At 44.5% G+C, this 12,375-nt stretch overlaps 1 protein-coding gene across 32 annotated transcripts in view; it reads right to left on the bottom strand.

The window, feature by feature from the left end:
• Positions 1-7,729: 7,729 nt before the first annotated feature.
• The window catches only part of clasp2 (cytoplasmic linker associated protein 2), a 278,703-nt gene continuing 274,057 nt past the window's right edge, over positions 7,730-12,375 (bottom strand). For all 32 annotated transcript variants that reach the window (XM_078398275.1, XM_078398276.1, XM_078398278.1 and 29 more), the window contains 2 exons: positions 10,516-10,632; positions 7,730-8,568 (listed from right to left, as the gene is read on the bottom strand). In XM_078398275.1, the coding sequence (XP_078254401.1) occupies positions 8,482-8,568; positions 10,516-10,632 (204 nt within the window). In that variant the 3' untranslated portion in view covers positions 7,730-8,481. The remainder of the gene's footprint in view (positions 8,569-10,515; positions 10,633-12,375) is intronic.

The raw sequence follows: 12,375 nt of genomic DNA, 5'->3' as shown, positions 1-12,375 counted from the left end.
TGGGCCGAAATGGCTGTGCTGTATCTCTAAACTAAACTAAACCTAATGGGCCTCATCTTGGAAGCCATCCCATCGAGGAAGAACGACATCTTTGATCTTCTTGGACTGCCCAGGAAGAAATTGTGCACTTGGAAAGGTAAGGATTAATCACAGATAGTCAGCATGTTGTTGCTGGGAGGGGATCTAACCAAATTCTAAAGAGTTAACAATATGTTTTGACAAGGGTGATGTGCTTGAGGCAGATTACTTGAACAGTAGAGGGTGATGATGGAGGATAAATTTAGTGATTAGAAGATTGTGGCCAGTGGTGTACCACAGGGACCCCTACTGTCAGTCTTATACATAATAAGGAGTTATGAGGAGTTGTTGCAGGAGGTAGGGATCCAGATTTTTGGACCTTTGGGGTCTCTTCTAGAACAGAGATAGCCTGAAGACAGATTGCAGAAGGATGCAAGAAGCACAGGTTTATTGCCATGGGTGACTTTAGCTTCCCCAATATTGGCTGGGACTGACTTTGGGCAAGAGGACTAGATGGGGCAGAAATTGTTAGGTGTATCCAAGAGGACCTTCTTAAACAGGGTGTGCATCATCCAACTTGAGGAGGGACCATACTGGACCTCATGTTGGGCAACGAGCCTGGCCAGATGACTGGTGTTACAATGGAAGAGCATGTTTGGAAATAGTTAGCACAACTCCATAAGTTTTGAGATTATTTAGAACGGGGGTAGGTCTGGATGTTGGGGGAAGGTACTTAATTGGGATGTCAATGTCATTAGGCAAGAGCTAAGGAGGGTAGATTGGGATCAGTTGTTACTGGGTAAGTCCACAGAAGACATGTGGGAGTCGTCTGAAGGCCAGCCGACCAAAGTGCAGGATGATGTTCCAGTAAAGATGAGGGATAAGGACAGGCAATAGACAATAGATGCAGGAGGAGGCCATTCGGCCCTTCGAGCCAGCACCGACATTCACCGTGATCATGGCTGATCATCCACAATCAGTACCCCGTTCCTGCCCTCTCCCCATACCTCAGCATGGCAAGGGGACCATGGATGACCAAGGAGGTTAGAAACTTGGTCTTGAACAAAACCGTTTGTCAGATTTAAGAAGGTGGCATCCACAGGATTTTTAACGCGAGTAGGAAATAATTTAAGCGGGCGATTAGAAGGGGCCATGAAATGTCATGAGTGAGTCAGTTTAAGGAAAATTAGCAGATGTAGGTGAGGTGTTACATGGGTACTTTGCATCTGTATTAACCAAGGAGATGGACAGTGAGATGAGTGTGGATAGACAATAGACAATAGGTGCAGGAGGAGGCCATTCGGCCCATCGAGCCTGCACCACCATTCAATGTGATCATGGCTGATCATTCTCAATCAGTACCCCGTTCCTGCTTTCTCCCCATACCCCCTGACTCCGCTATCCTTAAGAGCTCTATCTAGCTCTCTCTTGAATGTATTCAGATAATTGGCCTCCACTGCCCTCTGAGGCAGAGAATTCCACAGATTCACAACTCTCTGACTGAAAAAGTTTTTCCTCATCTCTGTTCTAAATGGCCTACCCTTTATTCTTAAACTGTGGCCCCTGGTTCTGTACTCCCCCAACATTGGGAACATGTTTCCTGCCTCTAACGTGTCCAACCCCTTAATAATCTTATATGTTTCGATAAGATCCCCTCTCATCCTTCTAAATTCCAGTGTATACAAGCCTAGTCGCTCCAGTCTTTCAACATATGACAGTCCCACCATTCTGGGAATTAACCTAGTAAACCTACGCTGCACGCCCTCAATAGTACAAGTAAGCCAGGGCAGTTTGAGATCAAGAGGAAGGTGGTGCTTTCTTGAAGAGCATTAAGGTGGTAAAGTCGCTGGGGCCTGATGTGATCTACACCGGGTACTGAAGGAGCCCAGGGAGGAGATTGTGGGGACCTTTGTTTCTACTCTAGCTGCAAGCGAGAGCCTGGAGGACCAGAGGGTGGCCAATGTCGTTCCTTTGTACAAGAAGGGAAGTAGGGAGAATCCAGGGATCTACAGGCTAGAGAGCCTCATGCCAGTGGTAGGAATATTATAGAGTTTGATGTTTGGTTTATTGTCACGTGTACCGAGGCACCGAGAGGCACCATAGTTGGGTGCTAACCAGTCAGCAGAAAGACAATGCATGATTACAATCCAACCACCCGCGGTGTACAGATACATGATAAAGGGAATAACGTGAATAACCTTTAGTGCAAGATAAAGCCAGTAAAGTCCGATCAATGTGTGTAGGAAAGAGCTGCAGGTGCAGGTTTAAATTGAAGGTAGACATAAAATGCCAGAGTAACTCAGCGGGACAGGCAGCATCTCTGGAGAGAAGGGATGGGTGACATTTCGGGTCGAGACCCTTCTTCAGACTCCTTCAGGAAGGGTATAATATAAGAAAATAACTGCAGATGCTGGTACAAATCGAAGGTAGTTATTCACAAAATGCTGGAGTAACTCAGCAGGTCAGGCAGCATCTCAGGAGAGAAGGAATGGGTGACGTTTCGGGTCGAGACCGTTCTTCTGACTGATGTCAGGGGGGCGGGACAAAGGAAGGATATAGGTGGAGACAGGAAGATAGAGGGAGAACTGGGAAGGGGGAGGGGAAGAGAGGGACAGAGGAACTATCTAAAGTTGGAGAAGTCAATGTTCATACCACTGGGCTGCAAGCTGCCCAAGCGAAATATGAGGTGCTGTTCAGGAAGGGAGGTTGGTTTGTGTGATGGTCTGGGCTGCACCCACAATTCTCTGCAATATCTTGCAATCTTGGATGGAGCGGTTCCCAAACCAAGCTGTGATGCATCCTGATAAAATGCTCTCTATGGTGCATCTGTAGAAGTTGGTGAGAGTTGTCGGGGGCATGTCGAACTTCCTAAGCCTTCTAAAGAAGTAGAGGCGTTGGTGTGCTCTCTTGGCCATTGCTTCAATATGGGTGGTCCAGGAGAAATTGTTGGTGATATTTGCTATCAGAAATTTGAAGCTTCTCTACCTCGGCACCATCAAAGCAAACTGGGGCGTGCATACCGCTTCTCTTCCTGAAGTCGACCACTATCTCCTCTGTCTTGCTGACGTTGAGAAAGGTTGTTGACTGGACACCAGGTCACGAGGTTCTCGATCTCCTTCCTGTACTCTGTCTCATCATTATTTGATATGCGGCCCACAATGGTGGTGTCCTCTGCAAATTGGATTAGATTTGTACACGGCTTCACAGTCGTGGGTGCACGAGGAGTAAAGAAGGGGAGTGAGAACGCAACCTTGCGGAGCACCAGTGTCGAGGAGTATCACGGAGGATGATTTGTCCACTGTCCTCACTGACTGGGGTCTGTTGGTCAGGAATTCGAGGATCCAGTTGTAGAGATGGGTGCTGACCCCAACCCCCGTGAGTTTGCTGATGAGCTTGGATGGGATAAAGTTGTTAAAAGCAGTGTTATAGTCTATGAATAGGAATCTGACGGAGGTGTCTGTTGTACTTCGTGGTCCGGTACCTTTTGTACCTTTGTTGAGACTCTGGACGGACCACAAGTACACGTGTGTAAAAGGTTACAATGCTGGAGCTTAACTCCAGGCTGTTTATTCCGTGGCCACCTGGAACCAGAGTGAGCACCTAATCACACCAATCTCTTATATACACATCACTACACAGGCAAACAAAATAGTCCTTGGGATACAACAAAGTAGTCCCTACAATATCACATCAGTGTCTCTCTTATCCAGGTGTTCCAGGGATGAGTGTAGGGCCGGGGAGATGGCATTATCCAGGGACCTGTTGTGGCGGTAGTGAGTCAAAGCTGTTAGGTAGACTGGATTTAATACTTTCCATAACTATTGTCTCAGAGCATTTCATGATGGCGGATGTGAGAATTCTTCAAGATGGTATTTATTCCTATTTGGAAGAGAACGGGCCAACTAAGGATAGCCCGCACGACTTTGTACGTGGCAGGTCATGTCTCCCTAGCTTGATTGTGTTTGTTGAGGAGGTGATGTCAGAGATTGATGAAGGTAGGATGGTGGATGATGTACATGTGGAATTTAGTTAGGCTTTTGATAAGGTACCTCATGGTAGGCTGATCCAGAAGATTGATCCCTGGGATGGCAGGACTTTCATATGAAGAAAGACTGGATAGACTAGGCTTGTACTCGCTGGAATTTAGAAGACTGAAGGGGGATCTTATAGAAACATATAAAATTCTTAAGGGGTTGGAGAGGCTAGATGCGGGAAGATTGTTCCCGATGTTGGGGAAGTCCAGAACCAGGAGTCACAGCTTAAGGATAAGGGGGAAGTCTTTTAGGACCAAGATGAGAAAACATTTCTTCACACAGAGAGTGGTGAGTCTGTGGAATTATCTGCCACAGAAGGTAGTTGAGGCCAGTTCATTGGCTATATTTAAGAGGGAGTTAGATGTGGCCCTTGTGGCTAGAGGGATCAGGGGGTATGGAGAGAAGGCAGGTACAGGCTACTGAGCTGGATGATCAGCCATGATCATATTGGATGGCAGTGCAGGCTCGAAGGGCTGAATGGCCTACTCCTGCACCTATTTTCTATGTTTCTATGGATATAGAACTTGCTTATATTCATAGAAGGCAGAGGGTTGTGGTGAAAGGTAGATATTCTGGGTGGAGGTCTGTGACCAGTGGAGTTCTGTAGGTATCTGTGCTGGAACCTCTGCTGTTTGTGATATATATAAATGACCTAGACGTAAGTGTAGATGGGTTGGTGAGTACGTTTGCCGACGACACTTAATTTCTGAGGAGTTGCTGACAGTGAGGAAGGCTGTCAGAGGATACAGCGGGATTTAGATCAGCTGCAGAAATGTGCGGAGAAATGGCAGATGGAGTTTAACCCGAGTAAGTGTGAGGTGTCGCACATTGGGAGGTTGAATGTTATGGCAAGACTCTCAACAGCATTGATATGCAGTTCCTTCCCACACTCTAATTATCATTCATCTGTCCTCCGTCTATACAGTTGCCTCTTCCTTTATCTTTGCTTTCTAAAGTAGCCCCTCACCTTTTATTTCTACATGAGCTTTTCTCCCTTTTGATTAGGTTCTTGGATTCCAACACGTTTCATTCTCCCCTTTAGGACAAACAAAATTCTCTGTGAGGAAACTGGACCTGTTCTTGATGAGATGCATCTTCTCTAGCTCGTTGTGGTCCCATCTTACATGGAAACAATTCCTTAGAAATCTCAAAACCTCTCTCCCACACCATGTTCCCTGCCGCACATTCAACTGCTTTATCTTTCTGTTTCTGTGTTTGCTAGCATGTGAGGTCGAGATCATGTTTTTAAACTTCTTTCCCGCAGGCAGGATTTCATCCCTCTTTCAACTTTTGTCGCTGGTACCAATATGCAGCACGACCATTGGCTATTTGCTTTCCTTAGTTTAGTTTAGTTTAGAGATACAGCGCAGAAACAGGCCTTTCGGCTGACCGAATCCGCATTTAACCAGCGATCCCCGCACATTAACATTATACTACGCACACTAGGGACAATTTATATTTCTAATAAGCCAACTAACCTACAAACCTATACGTCTTTGGAGTGTGGGAGAAATACGAAGATCTTGGGAAAACCCACGTGGTCACAGGGAGAACGTTACAAACTCCGTACAGACAGCACCTGTAGAGGGGATCGAACCTGGGTCTCTGGCGCTGCAAGCGCTGTAAGGCAGCAACTCTACCGCTGTGGAATTCTCTGCCTCAGAAGTCAGTGGAGGCCAATTCTCTGAATGCATTCAAGAGAGAGCTAGATAGAGCTCTTAAGGATAGGAAGGCTTGTTCCGGTTAAAATGAAGGGCAAGGCAGTTTGGAGTAAGACATGAGAAAATGACGGTGTGGTCAAGAAAAAGGAGTCATGGGTCAGGAATCAGGTAGTATCAGGTGTATCCCAGAAGGTTTAGGGGACTGTGGAGCACGCTTACAAAGGAAAGCAGGGGGGCATAGAGAGGACAAAGGAGATCTGGCAGATTAAAGTGTGGCAGTGCCGAATGAGCTAGGAGTACAGGTGCACAGTTTTGCTGAAAGTGCCAACACAGATGGAGAGAGTGGTTAAGAAGGCTTTTGGTACATTGGCCTTCATCAGTCAGTATATTGAGTATAGAAGTGGGGACATTCTGTTACAGATGTACAAGGCAATGGTGAGGCAGCATTTGGAGTACTGTGTTCAGTGTTGGTTCCCCTGCAACAGGAAGGATGCTATTAAGCTGGAAAGAGTGCGGAGAAGATTTTGCAGGATGTTGCCAGGACTCAAGGGCCTGAACTATAGGGAGAGATTGGGCAAGTTAGGACTTTATTCCTTTATTGGAGTGTAGGAGGCTAAAGTGTGACCTTATAGAGGTGTATAAAATCATGAGGGGAATTGAAAGGGTGAATGTACAGAGTCTTTTTCCCCATGGGAATCAAAGACGAGAGTGCATAGGCTTAAGGTGAGAGGGGCAAGATTTAATAGGAACCCGAGGGGCAACTTTTTCACTCAGTGGGTAGTCGATATATGGAATGAGCTGCCAGAGGAGGTAGTTTAGGCAGGTATAATCCCAACATTTACAAGGCACTTGGACAGGTACATGGACTGGTAAAGGTTTAGAGGGAAATTGACCAAATGCGGGCAAACGGGACTAGCTTAGATGGGGCATCTTAGTCAACTTGGATGATTTGGGTAGAAGCGCCTGGTTCCGTGAGATATGATTCTATGAGTCATAAGTGTGGGGGATATGATTCTATGAAGTAAAAATTTAAGAATCAATGGATAACAGCAACACCACAAATTACTAAATCTTCTCCTTCGGTACAACTGAAAAATCAATGTGATTTTACAATTTATATCAGTTGTAATCTTTCATGTTTAAGTAATCAATCTTAGTCACATAAATGAGATATTGATGATATATACAGTTTATTGCAGTGTATGCACATTTGTAAGCACATAACTATAAATACATCAAATGATAGTGTAGTCCAAATAAACATTCACATACAACTATATTCTTGATGCTGGGGCTTAAAAACTGTGATGACAGATAAACGGTTCCCTTAAAATCTTTAAATAAATTTATATAAATTTTTCATAAAACCAAAAAAAAAAAAAAGCATTTTTTTCTAACAGCAGCAAAACGAACCATCTTTTGCTTTTTTGGTTAGATTTCATTTCACTCGTTGCAGCTCACTCTCTGCAACTTTAGACTTCACACATCCAGCTCCTATGAGCATCACCATCTTTGAACAGCTGGCAACACGACAAGTTCTAGTATCGTCCGAGTACAATGTTAGTCAGCCACTCGAAGGAGATTTACGACTCAAATTAGCTACCAATTAATAGCATTTTTTTGTGTTGTATTTTAGTATTTTCGTATTTTTAACATTTTGTGTTTTTTTTTCTTAAAAAGTGGAACTTAGCAGGTCTTCGCTACAGGAGGTAGAGAAAACACTAGTGTAAATTGCTGGCGTTTTTTAAACATTTATCAGTCATACTTGCTTTCCACAATGGACACTATATCAAAACCGTTTTGACTTTCGTACTGCGATGTGAGATTCCTGGAAAGTCCAAATGCAGTCAATACAGACAAGTGGTCCAGCAACACGATCACTGTATTTGCCGTCTATTTGCTTAAAGTTACTGCCGAGGCAAAGCCCTCAGCAGCATTTCTACCTGAAGAACACCTGCATTTTATGAGAACAAGAAGTACATACTAGATATAAATGTTACGTACTGAGTGTGCTTGTGGAGAGCACTCCATTCCGATGCACCCTGCTTGAATAAGGTGTGATGGCATGTGTGGTTCATATCCATTTGGGAATACTTCAAGCCGGTACATGGACACTTTATCTTACCGCTGAGAAAAAACTCATCTAGTTGGGTAGCTGCTGCTTTTCAGGAATGCTCAACTCTTCCACCTTCCTTCTGTGTTGTTTGTCTCACTTGTGTCGAAGGAACAGCAGAGCAAATTGGTGAAAAGGTACGATACACACACAAAAGCAGATAATTCTAGATCCTGGCTTTGCATGAAAGAAAGTTACAATCCCTAAAGCTTTGTTGTGACAGCATAGACTCGAAACAAGGCGGTTTGTTTCCGCTTCAATCTGGTTCAGTTTGGTTTACTGGAGGCTTCCCCTTCAGTGATCATTAGTGAAATCTAACCAGAAGCAAATTATGCTGCACATGGAAACAATAATGCTGCTGGATAGAAGCAAAAAAAACAACTTTTCTGAAGCTGAATGCATTCCTTTTTAATCATAATTAGCATTTTATTTATGTGACAGTAATACTGGTAAACTTCAGTTATAAGACGCAGAGATCTTGGGTGAGAAGGTTTGAGTGTTATCTTGACTGGCTAGTATTGTCTCCTCTGATCTGGAATAAATGTTGGTGCAACAGTCACATGCAGACTGAGGGAAGTCATTGGTGTTCCAGCCTCACGTTCCACAGCTAGTTCTTCCTTCCCCAGAGACCCTATTTGAAAGCAGCTGCTAAACTCTAGCTCTGACTAGTGAGGTCTGATGCCGAACCACTTGTGCTGGAACCAGTTTGTGCACGTTTAATGTACAAGTTCAACAATTTCATCTGGAACACAAAACAAATAAAGGTTACTTTTTCAATAAATTTGATTTTAAACAAGGTTGCAGACACTTGCTCGGTTAGACAATTTGGTTGCCACGAACAATTTGGGCAGAATTGTCTGTGTCCATGCTGTACAACTCTGACTCTATGCATCTATTTTAAGAAATTATGATATTAAGGATGTTCGGATGGTAAGTTAGAACTTCAATTCACCAATAAAGTCATGGAGCCATACAGCATTGAAACAGGGCCTTTGGTTCATGCCAACTATCAAGTATCATCGATACTATTCCATTCACCGGCACTCAAATGTTCAAAAAAGGTTCAAAGGTATATTATTGTCACATGTACCAATTAAGGAGCAGTGAAACTCGATTTACCATACAGTCATAGTCAAAAAAGCAACATGACACACACACGACTACATAAAAGTTAACGTAATCATCCACCACAGCTGTGATGGACGGCAATAAAGTCCAATCTTCACTGTGTTCTGGGCTTTAGAAATTCAAGTGCTCGTCCAAATATTTCTTAAATGTTGTGAGAATTTCTGCTTCAACCACACAGTTCCAAACTCCAACAACTACCCTCTTGATGAAAGAATTATTTCATTATATTGGTTCCTTATTTTGATTCTATGCCTTCTGGTTACAGACCCCTCTGTATGGGGAAAGATTTACTATTGTCCACTCTATCTATGACCCTCGGAATATGCGAGTTCGGTATCTTGACTGAGCCGTAGGTCGCAGGGGCAAAACATTCTCGCCGGCTGATGTGCTGCGTGTTTACAGACCATCCGCATTTTCCAGTTTTGCTCCGTAGAGGTAAGAAAATACTGCTTTAAAAAATATTAATTAGGTGTATTTATGGTTAATTTGTACAAGACCACGACGATTTTGTAGGTTTTATTGCTTTATGCTTCGGTGAGTGAGCGAGATTGTGACGATTTTCTTTTGCATTGTAACTTGCGCTCCCTCACTCGAAGGGCCGAATGGCCTACTCCTGCACCTATTGTCTATTGTTTAGTGGTGATTGCATAATTTCCAAGTTCCTCCCATGCAACAGTTGAGCTGAAATAAAACTCAGTTATGAAGTTAACGTTGGTGATAAATTCAGTAAATTAAACTTTTGATACCACTCTCCTGCTGTTTTGAGCTGTCCTGAACCACTGTCTACCTCTATGATGACCCTCGGACTATCCTTGATCGGATTTCGCTGGCTTTACCTTGCACTAAATGTTATTCCCTTATCCCTCTTTGGATCGTTCACCTTGTTGTGGTGAAGAGGCTTGCGTGCCCCCATAATTCCGAGAAGCACTAGCTTCTGGTAGGGCCAGCCATGGTCGAGGATGAGGGTCCAGACCAAGAACGATCCAACCTACAAGCCCTCAACGCCGGACCAGGCGGACAAAGTTATCTTGAACTCAACGGCTGTGAAGGCTGCAACAGATCTATCAGCTCCAATCGTCTTGGTTCCCTTGCCATTGGAATGAGTTGATTGATTTGTGGAGGACCGTGTGCTTCTTGGAGTGCAACATCAAGTACACGTTAAACAAACACACGCACACAGGCGTCTTCGTTCTGACATCGGTACGTAGACTATCATCCTCGACCCCGAGGGACAGCCACGTATCCATACACTGTAAATGGCTCGATTGTTATCATGTATTGTCTTTCCGCTGACTGTGTAGCATGCAACAAAAGCTTTTCACTGTACCTCGGCACACGTGACAATAAATTACACTGCTGCAACAGCTATTTTGCCTGAAAGGGATCCACATAATTTTGAAGAAAAGTTTGTAACTATTAACGGGCTACCGAGCTGGCACACCAACTGAATACAAAAAACAATTACTAACATGTACAGTCATAGTGCGTGATGCAAATTTATAAATACATGATACATTATAAATACATGATACATTATAAATACATGATACATTTGGTTTACCTTGCTGCCCGTGAGTTGGCCAAGATGGGGTTTAAGATCTTCACCAATAACTGAATAAATGGCTACAAGGCAAAACACACTGGCTTTACGAACACTGCTCTCTGTGTTGTCATAACCCTGCAAGAATCACATTATGTTACATTGATATCTCAAGATGAATAGTTTGGAAACATTTCAGTACTACGTGGCGACATGGTGGCACAGCAGTAGAGCTGCTGCCTTACAGTGCTTGAAGTGCCACGAGATGCAACACCTGTCCCTTTACCTCCCCCCTCAACTCCATCAAAGGACCCAAACAGTCTTTCCAGGTGAGACAGACGTTCACCTGCACCTCCTCCAACCTCATCTATTGCATCCGCTGCTCTAGATGTCAACTTATTTATATCGGCGAAACCAAGCGCAGGCTCGGCGATCGCTTCGCTGAACACCTGCGCTCGGTCCGCATTAACGCAACTGATCTCCCGGTGGCCCAGCACTTTAACTCCCCCTCCCATTCCCAGTCTGACCTCTCTGTCATGGGCCTCCTCCAGTGCCATAGTGAGGCCCGCCGGAAATTGGAGGAGCATCACCTCATATTTTGCCTGGGCAGTTTGCGGCCCGGTGGTATGAACGTCGACTTCTCCAACTTCAGATAGCTCCTCTGTCCCTCCCTTCCCCTCCTCCTTCCCAGATCTCCCTCTATCTTCCTGTCTCCACCTATATCCTTCCTTTGTCCCACCCCCGACATCAGTCTGAAGAAGGGTCTCGACCCGAAACGCCGCCATTAGTGGATGAAAGTTGTGCTCGATAAAAGGTCTGCCATGATTGTTTTATAGAAAGGCAGTGTGGATGGAGGGAGATACATGGTCTTTGTTGTGGGTTAGCAATAAAGGATCCCGAGAGAATTTTTAATTGTGGTGTGCAATCTTCTGCCAATCACTGGTAAAATGCCTACGATGTTACTTCCCTTGGAAAAGGTCTAAATAGTTTAGGGCCACAGATATTACATAATTAGTAGTTCAATAAACAAAATACAGCTTAGAAATTATCTAGGCTCAGAAAACCTGAGAGAATGAAATTAGACTATATTGGTAAACACATCATGGAAACAGGCACTTCGGCACACCCAGTCTACAACGATTATTAATCACCTATTCACACTAGTTCTATGTTATCCCACTTTGGCATCCACTCCCCACACACTAGAGGCATAGACAGAGGCTGATTAACCTGCAAACTAGCATGTCTCTGGGATATCGTAAGAAACCAGAGCACCCGAAGGAAATTCACTCAGTCACAGGTCAAGTCAAGTCAAGTTTATTTGTCACATACACGATGTGCAGTGAAATGAAAGTGGCAATGCCTGCGGATTGTGCAGAACATGCAAACTCCCTGTAGACAGTACCAGAGGTCAGGACCAAACCCGGGTCTCTGGCGCTGTGAGGCAGCAGTTTAATTTAGTTTAATTTGGAGATGCCTTTCAGCCAACTGTGTCCACGCCGACCAGCAATCCCTGCACACTAACACTATCCTACACACACACTGCAGACAATTTACAATTTTAGCAATCCAATTAGACTACAAACCTGTACGTCTTTGGAGAGTGGGGGAAAAAAAAGGAGCTCCTAGAGAAAACCCAAGTAGGTCAGGGGGAGAATGTACAAACTCCATACAGACAGCACACGTAGTCAGGATCGAACATCTGGGTCTCTGGTGTCGTAAAGCAGCAACTCTGCCACCGTGCCACCCCGTAGGGCAGCAACTCTACCTCTGTGCCACCGTGCCACCCCGTGGGGCAGCAACTCCACCAGCTGCGCCACCCATTATAATGTAGTTAATAATAAACCCGCGGGATTGCATGAAATTAGTAAAGACAACATC

The sequence above is a fragment of the Rhinoraja longicauda genome, chromosome 4 (assembly GCF_053455715.1).
Source record: "Rhinoraja longicauda isolate Sanriku21f chromosome 4, sRhiLon1.1, whole genome shotgun sequence".
NCBI classification, from domain to species: Eukaryota; Metazoa; Chordata; class Chondrichthyes; order Rajiformes; family Arhynchobatidae; genus Rhinoraja; species Rhinoraja longicauda.
Note: the sequence above shows the minus strand (reverse complement) of the source record. Positions and strands in the feature narration are given on the sequence as shown.